We start from the raw sequence: 18771 nt of genomic DNA on the forward strand, positions 1-18771 counted from the left end.
AGAGCCGATGAATGAACCAGAAATTTCCAAAAGTTGTACACCCAGAAGATGGACTGATCGGATCAGAAAGCCTGTCCTACGAATGCAACTGAACCCACGACTCCAGTCGTACGAACAATGGCTTCAAAGGGGAGGTGTTAGGAGGCACTCCTAACGAAGATATTGCTCAACATTTCTCTCTCTCTATTTCAGCCTCTCATTGGACTGTTTTGTTCCATTCCATTCTTGATTCTTCGAATCTCGATATTGGCTGTTCAGTTGCTGCAGTATAATTTCCTCAAGGTTTTTTGTCTTCTCAATTTCGTGTGTAACTGACAAGGTTGATTGACTGATTAGTAGAGAACATAACATACCCATATGCAGAAAGAATCATGTAAAACGCATCGATGAATTTACGAAGGTAACAAACACAGTCTACACAAACAGTAAACGCTTTCATTTCGCGCTGGCATCTCACAACCTGTCCTATGCGGGCCTTCCACAGTGAGGACTTGTTGCGAAGAATAAGGCTTTCTTTGGTGTATGGTAGTTGGGTAGGCACAGCAGATGCGTAGCAGACATATCACGGCCAACAAACGAAGAACATTTACGGGGTTCGAATCGAAGCTATGAACCAAGAACTGCCATGTGGATACAGCCCATCAACTTCAGTGAACTGTCAAAGATGACGCTATCGGGCGAAAATCATGCACACCTCAGTGATGAATATATTGACTTCATTTGTCACGACCAGGACTTAGCCAGCTGTGAATATACGCAAACGATCCAAAAACGATCCGAAAAGCATGCAGAAAGAATGTGTGGAACCATAGACATCAAGTACTAAGATTACATGATCCGCACAATCAAAGTTTACCAGTCTTTCTCCAGACATTACATAGTGCGAACACTGCAGAGCGATCACCGTGGAATTCAGTCAAACTAGAATTGGACTTAAATCAGTTAACGATAACAAATACGAGACAAAAGTTTGTCAAGATTGACGTAGTCTAAAGGACGCGTGAAGATCCCATATCTTTCCAAGTTTATCAAGATTAATATTTAGTAAAAAATGGATTGTACAGTGAATGCCTTCCGCCTTTTGAATCGATTGGTTTCAGCCCAACATCAGAGACGCGCGCAATGAAATGTACTGTGAACAGAAAACAAAGCTTACAAAAGTCAAGACACAGCATCAATGTTGATATTGATGCTTCACTACTGTACAACCACAAAGTTTATCTAACTATATTTAGAGCCTTTGATTAAAAAGAAGAGAAGAACGGGTAAGAAAGGGGATCTGGTAGTGGCCCATCACAAGTATTCTGAGGTCCCTACATCTCCAAGCGCTTAATCGGGCAATCTGGAAAATAATTGATGGCATGAACGCTACTCACATCAGCCGGCGGTCATTTCTTCCAATGTCTCCACCCAAGCACGGGGCGATGGTCATGGGGACACACCGCACCAACAATACCTAAACTCTCATACCCTTCTGACAGGTCATACACTATTCCCCTCGCCATTTGCACCAGCATCAATGTGATATTGATGCTTCACTACTGTACAACCACAAAGTTTATCTAACTATATTTAGAGCCTTTGATTAAAAAGAAGAGAAGAACGGGTAAGAAAGGGGATCTGGTAGTGGCCCATCACAAGTATTCTGAGGTCCCTACATCTCCAAGCGCTTAATCGGGCAATCTGGAAAATAATTGATGGCATGAACGCTACTCACATCAGCCGGCGGTCATTTCTTCCAATGTCTCCACCCAAGCACGGGGCGATGGTCATGGGGACACACCGCACCAACAATACCTAAACTCTCATACCCTTCTGACAGGTCATACACTATTCCCCTCGCCATTTGCACCATTCTGAAGGAAGCAAAGAGAACAACAGCAGTCTCGGTAAGCGATATTTCGTCACGGGTAGGATGTGGCCGATCCACCAAAGCTGACACCACTGAACGTTTTTTGCGACCGAAGTACCTGATGCACAACTAAATACCCGTTCTCTAATTACCACGTTATAGATCCGCTGACGACATTCCACGCCCGCAGCTGTTCTGGTGCATCAGTATTAAAAAACCTGAAGTCAATGAGGATGACCATGGCACCGATTAGCTGGAAAACAAAGTCAACAGTAACATGGTGGAGAGTGACATGCAAGTACCAAAACCCAGACTAATGTATACGGTTGCCACACGAACCGGTGAAATCACAGTGACACCAAAAGGCAGTACCAGGCCAAACATCCTCAAATTAACGCAGGGCAAGTAAGGGACGGAAAAGTTATGGGGAACGGGCAATTGCTTCTGTAAGCGTTTGGATAAGCGTAAGGGTGTGAGTGGAAATGAAGTGTGTGCAAATGGAGATTATAGACTGTTTGGTAGAATTATTCGAGCGAGAACGAGATTAGTTCCCTCAATTATGATGGATGGCGAATAGATGACAAGCTATAGGTGTTTCATCGACGAGGCCTGCCGATAAAGGACTGGAAGGAAATAAAAAGTACAGTTCTGGTCGAGTGTACCATAACCATTACCACAGATATCAGAGAGAAACCAGCCGACGAAAACTCACTTCCTTCACGGTAGTAAAGTGTATGGGAAGTAAAACACCTTGTCGATCGACCAGCGGTAAGTAGATGAATGTTTGCTGCGTCGATGCATTGGTCGCACCAGCTGATAGAAGAGACTCAGCAACAGCCATCAAATGTGATTCGGCCGAAGAAATACTGATAGTGGTCGCTGGGGGTATGGAGGCGTCATCAGGCGGAGTTGGGCTGTGCTTCCGTGACGATGACGAGGACGTGTTGCGAGGAGACGTAAACGGTGATGAACTGGCACTAGGGCTGATCTGTACGTCTGGATTAGTTGTAGAACCTAGTGGTTGGGGTTCCATAGGTACGAGAGCTGTGAAGTGCCCACGGGTGTAACCAAGGACTATCGGGTTTGGGGAGCAGAAGCTACGATCCCACAAAAGTGGTATGTAGATTCCTGGGTAAGGGTAACGGAAAAATATAAGAACGGACTAGAAACAAACGAGAAATTCTAGCCAATAGGATAACACACTGAAGTGGGTATATTATTTACCACTGGCGACGTCACAAGTCAGCTGTCTAACGCAGAAAGACATTTCGAACAGGCTGGGCGATTGAAAACTTGCTATTCTCACTGATTGAGGGCCAAACTAAACACAAGATCACAGTGGAGCACTGTAGAGTGTGCTCTGCCACAAAGTACCGTAATTCGGAACGCATTCACAAACCTCAGTGACCTCATCCTCCTAAACATGTAGGTTGTGATCCTTCGAAGGTGTGACTGGTAATAGCCTGCACCTTTAAAACAATTCACAAGACCGTACACACAAGGACGTAGGATATTTCGTTCGGCTCATTGACCTGATGCGTTCAACAGCTCGTGCTCCTCGCGAAGGGACTGAAGTTATTCCGGTCCACTAATTTTCGAACCAACCTCACCTGCCGTAAACGTTAAAAAACCGGATTTCTAAGTAACGGGCGCAATATCAGGGGCTCAACATCGAACGCCACATTAGGAATTGGGATGAATTCCGAAGCGAACATCGGACCTCAAGCAATGCTTTTTGCGCGCACAATATTGCTTGTTTTGCTTTGGTTAGTTACAAAAGACCCAGAAACTCCGAATTTTGGTTGCGCGACAAAATTCTAGTTATTCAACTACGCTATCCCCTTCAAAGATAAGCCACACAGTCGAACACAACCAGTTACTTTTCACTGATATTCCTCTGTTATTGGTAGGTTGTAAGGCTCGTGGCAGACTCTTGGAAAAACAATCAGAGATCCGCTGAGAAAAGCACCGGCTCGTTTACGAAAATATACTTCAATTCAATGGTATACAGGTCGATAAACGATACGTGCGATAGGGGAATAAAATATTGTCCAGGTGTAAAATCCTTTCTACCTACTATGCCACGCGAAAGAAGCATCAGGGTTGAGAGACCGCCAGGTTGCCCAAACCTAGCCACGAGATGCAGAGGTTGGGTTAGCGATTAACCAACGAGGTACCTCGAGCTCTGTGATATAGCAGCATATCGAGACAACGCTGAAACAGATAAAGTGGCTGGTTTCAATCAAACCTCCAAGACTTCGCCGTGCAACGAAAACCCGAGGCCGTTGACCTTTTGTGAAGCGATGCTAACTGAAAAACTTCAACAACACTGCTCTCCAAAGGTGTTAACTCAGAACGCCTACTTATCCTAAAGCGGACCCCAATCCAATTTCTGGTATCAAACCCAGAGTGAAGTGCGACGTCCAATATTTGTTACTTGTAAATATAATAGTATGTGCTTGACGAAAGAAAACGTCGAAGTCACTTAGTATATGTTGTTTTGTCGTTTGGATGAAGTGGATAGGAAGGGCCCAACGGCTCACAGTGATTAAAGATTTACACCTCTCCGGATGACAGTTTTAGCCACTGTTATAGTCCATATATTGAAACGCGGTAATGAAGGCAATAAGATGCCATCTGGACGTACGATTCGACTAGCAAAATACAGCCTGCTGCAAATAGCTACTTCATTCGCCGGGGTAAAAGTAGTCCTGTGGAAATCCTACGGATATCACTTACGTGCGGATTGGTGGAACAAGTCTCATCGATCACCGATGGTGCATATGGCATGGAGTTCAAAAAACCTCGGTTTACGACATGCTTTTTCCCTTTTCAAGCTCGTTGCGGACAAGTGCTAAAGTCAGTCACGAGACCAGCGGATCCAAGTTGTGGGAGTAATCTAAAACTTGTGTGACCGGGGGTTACATTTAGAGAACAGGACGGGTCAGTCGATTCTTACCATAAAGCAGCCTTACGCGAGTGTTCAAAAGGCGCGCGGTATCTGTCAAATCAAATGCGGTACGCGAAATAATTGTTGAACACCAAATGGACTGGATCAAAGTGTCAATGAGCTTTAGCTGCAGCGTTACAATCTACGGATCGAACCAGATACACCAGATACAGCAGTCAAGACAAGATCGAGGACCTCATCCTGGGATTTGATGGAAAAGCTCGCACGCGTCGCCGTAACTTTCACATTGTGCGCAATTTTTTCACGGCAAAACTATCAAGTTGGAAAACCGGCGAGCATACCTAAAAAACTAGCAAAAGTTCAGTTTTCAACCTTTTCGCAAGTCTGTACAAACTAAGGTCGCAAGCAGAAAAAATGTTGAGACGATTGATGTGCGGTGAAGACAGATGGATCACGACTTGACACCCACCCAACAGTCTATCGATCGATTGAATATACAAACAAACGCACTATCAGTTGTTACATTGGTGAACACAAGCGATAGGCGTGAATACTAACTAGCAGGAAAATGGCAAAATAGGTCAATCACGTGAACAATTACCTTGGAAGTTGGCGATTCCGATTGGCTCGTCTCGATAGTTCTTTATGTACTTCACTCCGTACACAATGATGGGTCGACGAAGTATGTGACTGAGGGCAAAGATATGAATTTGTTCAAGAGCGCCACCTACGAAGCAAAGAAACAATATGAAGATATTTAAGCATATTTCACCGTAGTAACCCTGTTATCGTTATTCGTACAAGGCACGTGACTACTAGCGGCATATATGGGTCAGCCAAACAAATCATGCGTCTACTCAAAAGGGTGGAAGCAACGATGCATAATCAGCCACTCAAAGGAACGTCGTTTTCGTGGTGAGACAAACAATTCTGTAGAATCGTGCGAAGAAAAAAGAAAAGTTCAAAATCGAAAAATCATGAGTATGGAGGCGGGTGCAACACAGTTGTGGTTTGGTACTTATCTGTCAGTTATAGTGGAGCGAGAGAAGAAGGGATATTAACTAAAGAACAGATAGTTTACGATTGATGGAACTAAACGTGTTAGCGGGTAGCACAAATGAAAAGTGACAAAGACGCAGGTCATCCCAGTCAGCTGCATACTCTATTCTATAGAAGACTAGCAGAAGCACCTTGTGTAAACACGTTTATTTCAACTGTCAACCATCAAACGTGTATAGCCGGTCTATCTCCCTACCCAGTTAACATCGCCATTCGAGATCGCCCGTTACATTGCTTGATTATGGGTACCGAGTATGGGGATTGGGGATTTCAAGAAAACGCGCGAGCTTGCCTCCTAAAAGAGATTTTTCACCAGTCAGCTAAACCAAGTGGTAGCATAACAGTACATGAAAACTGCTTAGTAACTCGTCAAAGACTGCTAACCAGCTTGTTTAAACAAGTCCGTTTTTGCACACAAGCCACAACAACATGCAATGTAGGCTAAAAAGGAGAAAACCCTTCGACATACGTAGCCTCATCCCAATCACACCCATCACAGGTCTTTGAACTCCACATTGGAGTCTGTATAGGATCTCCGGTTCAGACCAAATAGCCTGCCAGTACCTGAACAAACAGAGCTAAACCGCGTGTGAGTTTTTCTATAACTGATGCAATACGCACAACTGTTCAGCTGACCGATAATGTGACAAGTGAACTCAGCCTCTGCATTAGAAGTAGTCGGTAAGCTAAATGTAGGTAACAAGACAGAACCCTGTTCATTCGCGCAACTAGAGCTACATACGGCCCATGCATCCAGGAGTGACCTCACAGGTAAACAGGTCCCCGAATGCAAGCATTCCTACATCAAAAAAGATGTCGAATTCAATTAGCTCATGCAACCGGAGGCCACAGTAGAAGCTGAACTAGTGTTGAACTGAGCAGGCCCTTATAGTCTAGATGTGATGAAAAAGCAGACGCCGACGTGAAGAAGATTATTGGAGGTGGAGTTTTCAATCTTAATGCGCTTACGTGGTTGACTTGCTGCACTCAACACATTGTCCCAATCTCGGCGGCATTGGTTCTCATCCAGGATATAGTGACACGCAGCTTGCAGCGCTTCGTAATCGTGCCAACGAGAATAGAAGCTAGCCTCGCACGCTCGCAAACTTTCTGAGAGGGTGCGACGCAGTACGTTCTCTCGATCAAATATACCCCAGCAGGCCTAATTAAGAAAAAAATACAGATGGAGAATAAAATAAAGTAACTAAAAATATCAAATATTATCGTTTCAACCACAAACAGGTGAAATAAAGGTGTGCTTTGAATCACACAATCCTGTAGACACAATGGACAGAAGGCACGGTCTGCTTGGAGCCAAGACAAGCGATAATTAGTTGAGCAATCTATTCTCGTGGCTTTAGGGATATTTTCCTTTTGCAAATACGTCTTTGTACAAAATACACGCCTGAAAAAATTTCGCTTGAGTTCGTCTCCGAGCCCAATAAAGACGTTGCGGATAAAGCGATATCTCGTCACCATTTGGAGAAGAGGCGCTTGGTGGATAACCGGTCAAGCAGCACTAATCATCCATGAACGTCTCCGTAAACAGTACCCTTTGTCTTGATTTGAACAACAATGTAGAAATGAAAAACAAAATCTCTAGTTGATTATAGGTCGGCAGTTGATCATACAAGCGCGCAGTGGACCCGTGAAACCGCAGATTTTAATATATTCTGTGTTCGGAGCATCGTTTCAAAATTTCCGACTCGATGAGTTCATGCATACCTGCATGAACTGCCGAATAACCTAAGACACTTTAGAGCTGTAGGTTAACACGACGGACTTTCAAGACCCAGTAACCAACAGCAAGTTGGTATACTCAAATAAAAGAGAATAGGTCAGGAAGATCACGTGGAGGGATACAGATATGCAGACAGCGCAGTCTTTAGGATAATTACGACCCGTTCAAAGTGACCTACAAAGGGTTCTGGTCACCATGGTCTATGTAAACGGGTGGTCGCCGAAAACGAACCGAAATTCCAATTCAACGTCCCAATGTGCTGCGACGGAAAGAGGCTGGACAGTTCAGCACACACAGCCCTAAAAAACTAAACGCCACGAATTGGGTTTGAGACCAGGCTTCAAAACGATATCGCTTATCAGTTATAACGGTGGTCCGCGCTTTCACAAAGAACACAAAACTATTTACCGCTGGTGGATAGACGAAACAAGTGTTGATGAAGGACGGACTGGATAGAATGAGGCATCTGGCAACATTGAGGCCCAAAAGTCTTCCAACATCAGCACCTATAAACTGAATGACATCAAATACTTCAGTGTTTCACTCTTTGGGTGCAAACAGTAGGAAGCTCGAGAGGCTGAGATCCGAGTAATCTGGTCGCAACCTAGCCTTTAAATAGTCTGCACCTAGATCATCTAGCTCTGTGAGTTCAGTTCCATGAGAAGTTTGCGTGTTTGATGTGGTGACAGATTCATATCAACGACAAGATTGCTATCTATGGGAACGGGGACATGGAAAAATCCAGATGGATGAGGGCTATAGGGGCAAAAGCGTCAGCTAGCTCCGCAAAAATAGTTCGGGTAGCATCACTTACCTGTAGCACACTATCGAGAAGACAGTCACCGGCTGTTCGATTCCACAGGGCGAAAAGCCGACTGGCTTGTTTGTGACCAGGAATAAACCACCAATTAATCGCTTTCGCATCATCTTCCAGTTCTGGAGAAAGAAAAGTAGGGGTCTTAGGGATATTCACCGACGCTATGATAAACGCAAATCATTGGGACAATTGAAGTCATAATGTTAAAATATAACTTAATTAGAGGCGAAACACAAGGGTAACAGACCCGACAGAATCCTGAAGAAAGTATTCGAGTGAGGTCTAAGACAAATAAACACCGACTCATAAACTACCCACTTACGATGACAGCACTATTAAAAAAAGATGCACGCCATCTGACACCGAAAAATTAGTAAGCTTTGTTACCCTCTCTGCACATAGCTGCCGAACTCGAGACAGCTCAGTTGTCACAAATCGAACTAAGTGACCCCAAGGTCCGTGGTTTGAACGCAACCCAAACATCTCGATTGTTCATGACTAGGCTTGGATAACCTGGCAGTATCTCAGCTCTCGTGCTTCCTTCGAGTGACATGACAGTTAAGCACATAAAGGGCGTTACAGCTGAAAGATTATTATTCATTATTATAGCTGTCGTCCAACCGCACACAAACATACGTACTCTACTGTACGGTCGCTCAAGGTTACGCTCTACAGTAGTCACGAGATAAAGATATAATTTCAAAACGAGTCAGAGCGTAAGATATCGTGCGCGTTGGCATTTCTCTCAAAGCATAGCGGTTACTCTCATAAAGTTAGATACAAACATTACGCCAGGAAAACTGAACAGTAAGGGTCAAACAGTCAATACCACCTGGAGGCAACTTAGCGATTTTGGTGACCAGCGAGAAAGGTGGTGTAAGTCCGGAAAACAACAGATGAACGGGTCAAATCGACTGACCACTGGTTGTGAACATAGGCGTGACATCTCGAACGATCTGGAGTTGCAGGGATATGAATGCGTAGAATGGACTACACTCAAGGTTGACAGGCCATGTCAAGCTTAACCAGTTTGATTGTAATTACGGGCCCACATACATAGGTAAAACGACGAGATGTAGTGGAACATTGGATGATGAACACGTCCTGAAGTGTCCGCAGATATGATTCTGAATTGTTCAAGAAGCGCAATATTTAAACAAGCTGAACATCAGGCACTTGTAAGTTTCTTCAGCGTTATCTTTATTCCGAAGCATAGGCTCCTGAAATCGGAAACTGTTGCCCTCAACAGATTCGACCGCCACATCCCCCGCTTACGTACAAGAAACTATTCGTGACTGCTTTCGCATTAGGCTGCTAAGCCTTATTTTTGTGTTTGTTCCTCATTTATGTCAGGGTTCGGTAGGTTATAGTAATGAACATACACTGATATTAGTATGTATTTTTATTATCCCCGCAATTCGAGCCGCTTGGAATTTCAAGCCTGGGCTGGCAACCAATCGTCGATTGATTTAATCTGACCATCTTTCCTTGCTAATTTCCTACATCAATAAGCCACTTTCATGCGATACAAACTACTTGACCTTTGCTACTGAGTTTTCTTTGCACGACGCCTGTGCCTAACATCACAGGAATAACCGCCGAGCTGCGAACGAAATATCTATGTAGACATGAAGACGACTTACACCAAAACTTTGTTCTTTTTCACATTTGTTCGTCGGGATGGAATCTATACACAGCGAAATGAAGCATCAATGACACGGTATATTCGTTGCACTATCATTGGAAAAACATGTTTTTTGTCTAGCGGTAACGCACTACCCATGAGGCTGCTGAAAATTTTTCGACAATCCACGACCAGTTTCTTGGGGCTCATCTGGTGGGCGCAGTCCCCGAGATTCTGTCAACCTTATGCTCTCAGTGAACCAAAATTTGACAGATTTCGATAAACACTCATTTGCACAGAGATTTGGTGTTGACAGGAATCTCAACTGAATCCACCTGAACCTCTTCGCTTTAAATTTTCTTATCTGCTTCCCTGCTTTAGTTTTCGAATAAGTTAACCTATGCCTTTTTGGCTGCGTTCCTTTTCGGAGTCTCATCTGGTGGCGCAGTCCCCGAGATTCTGTCAACCTTATGCTCTCAGTGAACCAAAATTTGACAGATTTCGATAAACACTCATTTGCACAGAGATTTGGTGTTGACAGGAATCTCAACTGAATCCACCTGAACCTCTTCGCTTTAAATTTTCTTATCTGCTTCCCTGCTTTAGTTTTCGAATAAGTTAACCTATGCCTTTTTGGCTGCGTTCCTTTTCGGAGTGGCCTGCCGTATCAAAACACGAAGATGGAGCCCCGGAAAAATAGATAATTCCACATGCGGTATGCGCTAACTGGACTACGTACACAGTGTAAACACGAGACAATAGGGCAGGAGGGTGAATACGAGGAGCTGCACCTAAAGCCCGAAGGATAGTCCAAAGTAGTCAGTAAGGTATGCGGAAGGTGTCTGTACCACACACGGCTAGCCATTATCCAGCATGGCTTGTACAGCGGTAGTAGCAGCTGTAGGCCGAACATTCCAGAATGTCCATTGTCGCTGAGGGCAACTTATATACTCGTGTATTGGACCTATGGAGATGAATTTAGCCACACACAATACAATGCAATGCAATACAACACAACACAAATTGTAGTACTATGTATGATAACTATATGGGATGGCAATGAAAACAAACCGACAACCCAATGGGCAGTGAGTCTCCGATAGGATTGGACGATGGTACTTGCACGGATGTCTACAGCCGATTAACAAACGCTTGCACGGACTTCAATAGCCCACTTATCATGAATATATTTCCGATTTACCTGTTCCAATTTCACTCTGTGTAACGGAAACAGTTTCTGTAGTTTATAGGGTTTGAATGGAGTATCGTGAACCTTTTCAAACACGGAGTCAACGAGTTTTTACGCTTGATTTCAGTGGAAAGCTTAACTTGTGCTGGTATCAGAATAATATGCGTAGTTTATACTTTTAAGCATAAGACATAGAAACCCTGTTTGACATACTATACGAGGCTGCGAACCTCGAGATCTTACTCAAATCCTGGATAGAAACTGTCTCCAACTGAAAAGTTGGGTAGTCGTATGAATTCGCTGAAACCCTGGTTCGACTATCAGAGGGGCTGAAGTTTCCTCAACAACGATATCGTCAGCACAGTCAATCAAAATATTCCTACGAAAACAAAGATCTACCTATAAAAGCCATACCAAATGATAACCGCATGACGTGTAAACGCCCAACTATATTTCTGAAATAAAGTCAATTTGCTGGCAGTTTCTGTGACTGCTTCTTGATTTCTTGATTTTAGGCTAACCGACCAAGGCGAGCGAGTGCAGCAAATACTGAAGAGATATATCCAAGAAGAAATATAGGCATTTGAATAGATCGATAAAACGCAACGAATTTTGTCACTTCTTATCCGAACATACATAAAAACCTGTAGATTCATCCTTGTAAGTCATCTTTCCTTGTTGACCACGTAAAGGCCACTGCGTTTCCATTCGATAACGAGAACGGTAACGTTTAGCTACTTTCCGCAAAGCAACCGACTGTGTGGAAATCGACGCTAGTTATAGTAATGGGTGTAATACCAACAATCAGATTTCGCTTTGAGTTGTAAGAGAACACTCTGTTATGCGCGGATAGCGATGTAAGAAGCCGTGGATTACTTTGACATCTGAGATTTGGTCTTCCGGCTGAAAATTCTACAAAAGACCACTCAAGTGGACTGTTCCTTGACCATCTGTCGTCGATTGCGTTTTCAATATTAGTCCTTGGTTTGCTATTCTCTCCGCTACTAGAAGGTGCGGTATCTTGAGATAACTTTTTCACTGAGACGGAGGAGGATCGACATTGAGAGAGCGATCACCGAATTTTCCACAAGGGCGGTGAAGCTAGAACCTTTGCGATGGGGTGGGAAGAACCGAGCAAACAGTGCCCGATTCTGACTGGTCCACATGCAGACCAATCATGATCTGTCCTCTTTTGGCCAGTAGCCACTTCGTTCAATCAACCGGATGTTCGGTTATTTCGGGCGAAGCGCCATCAGATATCTAATCAGTCATATTTTCTTGTACAGTGAGAACAGTCTGTGAATTCGTGTTCTTTATAAATGAAAAATAATCCCTATATTTTAATCCCCCACGAAAGCGATCGTTCACACTAATCAGCAACACCTGAACAAATCATCCATTCACAGGGGCTAACTCTAATGTCTGAGTCTGTCTGTTGCCGAAAACCAAATATCACTACCGCAATGCGAACGAACGCAAACGAATCTTCAGCTCTACTGCCGAGGGCAGTTTCCCTAATAAAACGTAGCCTATTGAATTCATTATTAACTTTTCGAAGTTACCTGAACTCGTTCGTCTTGGCGAAAATGATAGGGTTTCACTGGCTGGAATCACTGCTCACAAAACAATAAGTACTGAAAAAATTTCCACACGGTCGACCCTAGCTCGTTTGATGAGAAATGTCGGTATGTAGTTCCTAGGCTTTTGACAACTGAGCGGATACTAGACTATGATAATCCCGTTGTCAAAGTTCAATCCGCTTCAAACATAATAGGCTGATAAATTCGAGTTAGTATTCAACACACTAGTCATTCCTCGGCAGAAAAAACATAGGCAAAGAACCGCCGATCCTTTGTAGCATTGTTTGACACCATACCTGTTTATTCGCGTAAGAGATGACCTTCTAAAATCGGGGCATCAAAGTATGCCATTGACAGTGACCCTCAAACTCTCGCCGTCTAGATCTTGGAAAACTACTCGATAAACTTTTCTTTCTGATAATATCAGGTAGAATTTCGATTAGAAAATTGAGTTTCGAACTTGCAAATAGGTAAATTTGCTGTCTTCTTAATAGGTGAACAAGGTGAAGATGGCGACACAGTAAGTTGAATATCACAGTAGAGTGATGTAGCGCATTAGTGCACGTGACATCCCTACCCTGGAGTCCAAATATGGAATGTGCTTGCCTGCATGTTCTTTGTGAACTGGATTAGAATACAGAAGAATGCAATTAGCAATGGACTTAATGTACCCAAAGAAACATCCCTCGTAACCGTCACGAACAACGTAACTCACCCAAGGTAATCGAACCGGGGAAAAAACCGACGATGGATTGTTTTCGGGACTGTTAACATGCTGTCACTGCAGAAAAAGTTATTCGCACAAAACTAACACGCACCTCTGGCTGACCTGTCTAGCACCCAAAAGAGATGGACGCATCCCGGGTTAGGGGTAGAGGCGCATTTGTTGGAAACTGAGTCTGTCGAAACGATGGTGTTCATCTCTTGTACCGTTATGTATGCATTCACTTAGAGAATATACGAAACGAACCAAAACGCTCGACTGTTAGCTAACCGACCTACACATACCTTGTGGTCAATCACATGATTAAAGGATATCGATCGAATCAGCTGTTTGTCGACTGTTTGCAAATCACGCGTCTGCGTTGCAGTTTAGTATGCACTTAACATCAAATATGAACTAAATAAAATGGAAAACTATGAAGGGCAAAATAACACCGAGCTGATGCAAGTGTAGGCGTCGAAACGAATGGAAATTGACCGTCCAATGTTGAACATGAATCATAATCTGTGCAGCTACATCCAGAAAAGTCGTCCGCTAAACCGGATTGTTTTGACAGAGCGTCAAGAGGACATGCGTCATGTTTCAGTTTCAGCAAATACCCTGATTAATGTACAAGACTTGTACTTTCAAACGCCAGACTAAGCATAAAAATAAATGGCTCACCTGTTTGCGCCTGTGTATCGCATAGCTCCGAAAGTAGCAAATACTTGACAGGCGCAGGGAATTTTCCGACCGAATAGGGAAGGGCAAAAGTTCCCCATTCAGATAGGAAAGCACACGGAAACTCCCCCTGATTGTACTTAATTCCAGAAGCGATAAAGCTCCGAAGTTCTCGGGCAATTTGTTGGCTGGCTTGGCAAGGCATCCATTTGCTTCGAGTTACACCACTTCGGTTCGATATACTAGAGGCACGACTCAGGATCTGTTGTAATGGTAGATTTGTGTGATTTCCAGAGGTTCGACGTCCACCGGGCTGGTTGGTCTTCGATTGGGAAGTCGCACCCTGTGGTGTGCATGGACTAAGGGAATTGCGCGACCCGCTCTTTGAAGTGGCAGTCATGGATACAGCAGCACCAGTGGCCTGAAGCCCACTCAAAGCAATGAAGAGATTTATCAAGTCCGTTCGTCCACAACGTATGGCGAGATCAACGAGCGTCAGTCCCGGACGAAATTTCGAACCATTGGAAACACTAGCAGGTTCTTCAGCGAAAGGTATCTCGGATACCGGCGCGAAACCAGAAGGCTGAGTTTTGTATTCGTCACTCGGCAAGGGAGATACATTTTCCAGGCTAATGGAGCCACAGGGATTGGGCGTCGATGATGCTGGGCTTTGTAAGTGGTCCATATGGCGACATTCCTACGAAAGAAGACAGAGCAACAAACCTGAAGACAAGGTAAGCCTGTGTTGAAGAATAATGCCATTGTGTGCTAAAAAATCGGCATCTTTCCCTAACATACGAATAACTCAGCAAAAAGGATGGACATATTAACGACTAAAACAGGCACCATAACCACCAGAAAAAAGCGATCACCTGTGGCTTACTTCTGACATGATGCACAATCCTCGTGCGACTCGAAGGCAGCACGAGGACTGAAGAGCTGCCAGGTTGCCCGAACCCAGACAGGAGCAATTGGAGAGACGGGGCGGGGTTCCAACCAAGAATCTTCCGGAAAGCACCTCGCGTCTCCATCGCTCATCAGAATAACACTTGAGTTATGCTACTGAACAGTCAACATTCGCAGAGCCGCTGTTTCACCATTGTTGCTTGAAGAGACATTGGGACCACAGGGTATCCTATGGCTTTGTCAGAGAGCGCTGTCATAACATTCTACACTTCTCTAAATTGAGCCAATCAGTAGTGATTGGGACACATTCTCCACAAAACAGACTCCTAACTGTCCAAAATCTTCCTGCAGCACTATTCTGTTCAATATGGCATTGTCACACAAGAGGGCACTTGAAAACCTGGTTGTATACAGCTCAGACGAACGCTGAACTACTTGGTCTGCGGGATCAAACAGCGCAAAAGAGACTGGATAGGGTTGTGCTCAGATCTTTCTGCCGATCCAGCTGAGTGGGAAGCAGCGAGTTGGGGTATTTTCGGAGCCGATTCATCCTTCTCTAGGAGGGTTAATTAAGGTGTTACACTGCCCAAAAGCAGTGAATACTAGTACCCCTTAAGGACAATCATACATTCCGTAAGCAGGCCAATTTACCTTACTGGACAAAGGTCTACCGAAATGATGCAACAGAGTGAGCAATTTCATAAGAAAACTGTTACCTGGAGTCACAAGTTAAAGATGTATATCGATGGGGATCAAGGACACATAAGCAGTCCACTGGAGTATAATAAACCCATAAGTCGGAATTACGGTTCCAGTTCACACCACAAGTCGGGGCTAGTCAACTAAAAAATCATGCCAGAACAAAGAAAGTATTCCCCATACAAGTGTTGTGAATACTAAATATTCTACTTCCATGACACTGTAAAAAAAATAAGTCACTCAAAAACCGGCTGATTCTTCCACCATAGTTAACCACTGTTTGCACGGAATGTAACAAGGTCCATACAGTTCTGAAGTTTTGGCAGCATGACTTACCACTATGTACTCTCATTTCGCAGAGGGGAGTTCCACAAAACACTTTATTACTCCAACTTCTACTGTGCACTAAGGTCTCAAAGTGGTGTTGCACTACAGTTGTCTATTCACCGAGTAGGGCAATAGATATTTGCATCAAATGAGGTAGGCGAAAACTCTAAACTCCCCCACAAACAGTAAGCCGATCTCTTATTGTCAGACAAGAAAACAACTCAATTGGCTGTGGTGCTCATTTGCCGCGACACCCGAAATAGGTATATTAGACTGGGTTACGGGTCAGGTTCGGAATTGAACCGACATGTCGACCATTCGAACACAGTGAGTTGGGCCTGGATTCTTACATGGTTTAGTTCATGAAACAAAGCTTTACTATAGAGATAATGACAGGATAATAGGGCATATACATTATAAATATATATNTATATATATTACTTAGGTGAGCGAAGTTTACATCAACCCACCTGTTTTGTCAACCGCCTTTCCATCCGACCGCCGCTTAACAGATAGCGTTCAATGGAGGCAACCTCACCGTCTACAACAGCACGACAAGCCTCAAGCCAAAGTTTATCACGAAAGCTCATTTTTGTGCGTCGGGCTGCTGCCGAGATGCTGTCCCGATTGGTGAGGTCTTCAGCGGCGAGGTCTGTACCGTAGTGAGGTGACTGAGGAGGAAGCGAAGGAGTCGTTGGAGGATGAGCAAGTGCCGCCGAAGGAAACGGTGGTGGTGGACCACAACACATTACGCAGAATTTGCTTTTTGGCCAGTTCTCGTAAGTACATTGTGGACACGACCATTTATCAGATTCAGCGGGAAGCGAAGGTGAACCTGGAGAAGTGGCAGATACCGAAGGGACAGGCTTTTGTGCCGCGGGTTCTAATTCAGCTAACTCATACAGGACATGAAAGCATTGTTCACATTTGAAAGACGTGGGTTTGTTCAAATAGGTACAAGATGAACAGGCTATTGAATGTTCCAATTCCTCAGAAACGTTGGGTTCGTCGACTTTCTTGGGGCAAACCTTTAGACGCTGCATTTCCTCTTCAATAAGCGCAGAGGAGCGGGGAGTCCGACAGATAGTACACTTGGTCGATGCTGGCCAGTTCTCGTATGTACACACAGGACAAGACCACTTTGTCCGTGGATTCATCGTGACAGGGGGAATCCAGTGTTGACAGCTACGAGCTACACCTCCCCAGGGCCGCTTGGTTCAGGGTGGCCGAAACCCCCACACTGTCAATCTGTGATTGCGGGCTATGAGGAAACGAAAAATTAAGGAACATGGATGAGCTCTATATTATTTGGCAGAAGGTAATTCATGATGCACAGCTGTCTTTTTCTGCGACAGCGGGTATCTTATTCTTGTATCTTGAACTACTTGGTCAGTCTATAGACCTGGAACAGATAACCGCGTTGCTGATACCCTATCTCGCAACCTTTGTGCCAACATTACTGGGACGGAAAAACTTGAAGAACTTCACAACATATTATGCCATCCCGGGGTCACGAGATTTGCACATTTTGTTCGTTCTAAGAATCTTCCTTTTTCAGTCAGCGATATCCGACGTGTGGTGTCCAACTGTTCCACTTGCTCCGAGCTCAAACCAAAATTTTGTGACACCTTTCGTGGCCAGCTTATCAAAGCCACACAACCGTTCGAACGCCTTAGTATCGACTTTAAAGGCCCACTTCCCTCAAACACTCGTAATAAGTACCTCTTAACAATCGTTGACGAGTATTCTCGATTCCCTTTTGCTTATCCCTGCGCCGATACGTCCTCTTCCACTGTAATTCGTTGTTTGAGTCAACTGTTTTCACTGTTTGGTATGCCTGCTTATATTCACTCAGATCGCGGTTCTGCATTCATATCAACTGAACTCAAACAATTTTTGTTCGATAAAGGCGTTGCCAGTAGTCACACCGCTGCATATAATCCACAATGTAATGGTCAGGTTGAACGACTTAATGGTACCCTTTGGAAGACCATCTGCCTGGCTCTAAAATCGCGCGGCTTGCCTGTCACACATTGGGAGGCTGTCCTCCTTGATGCTCTTCACTGTATCAGATCCCTGTTATGTACTAGTATCAACTGTACCCCACACGAACGTTTTATGCCGTTCACACGACGATCAGCCAACGGTGCCTCTCTACCTACCTGGCTTACTGTCCCTGGGCCAATCCTATTAAAACGCAATGATCGAGTCTCTAAATATGACCCTCTGGTAGAGGAAGTGGAACTCGTCTCTTGTAATCCACAGTACGCCCACATAGTTCGTCCAGATGGCAAACACGAAACCGTATCCTTGCGCCGCTTGGCTCCCAAAGGCAACGACATGACATCCGACACAGAACAGGAACCAATACATATCGCCGAACAAGGGGAGCCTCACACAACACCAACAATCCACCGTGGTTGCTCAGAAACTGAACTCTTGCCTATTAACGATGCCTCGCCATCCCATTCTAGTGCAGATCCAGGAAATCACTTGGACATTCTTATCCGACAACAGCGCACCCACCCATATAATCTACGCAACAGAGAGGCGTAAACGACTCCATGTAACTATTACAGCTTTTTATTTTTTTTACATTCTTTCTCCGCAAAGTACACACTTATTCCAAGGCGGGGAGAATGTCATGACTATATAACCCATACATTTGCATAACCCATTAAC

General features: G+C 44.3%; 1 protein-coding gene across 1 annotated transcript in view; it reads right to left on the reverse strand.

Moving 5' to 3' along the window:
- T265_08464 (hypothetical protein) overlaps nucleotides 1-17515 on the reverse strand; it is a gene marked incomplete at both ends in the record, with an annotated part of 24468 nt that extends 6953 nt beyond the window's left edge. Inside the window, 6 exons of the mRNA XM_009174276.1 lie at nucleotides 2565-2896; nucleotides 5365-5490; nucleotides 6792-6984; nucleotides 8378-8541; nucleotides 14161-14854; nucleotides 16560-17515. Of these exons, the coding sequence (XP_009172540.1) occupies nucleotides 2565-2896; nucleotides 5365-5490; nucleotides 6792-6984; nucleotides 8378-8541; nucleotides 14161-14854; nucleotides 16560-17246 (2196 nt within the window). The remainder of the gene's footprint in view (nucleotides 1-2564; nucleotides 2897-5364; nucleotides 5491-6791; nucleotides 6985-8377; nucleotides 8542-14160; nucleotides 14855-16559) is intronic.
- Between the last annotated feature and the right edge of the window lie 1256 nt (nucleotides 17516-18771).

This window comes from Opisthorchis viverrini (genome assembly GCF_000715545.1).
Source record: "Opisthorchis viverrini unplaced genomic scaffold opera_v5_218, whole genome shotgun sequence".
NCBI classification, from domain to species: domain Eukaryota; kingdom Metazoa; phylum Platyhelminthes; class Trematoda; order Opisthorchiida; family Opisthorchiidae; genus Opisthorchis; species Opisthorchis viverrini.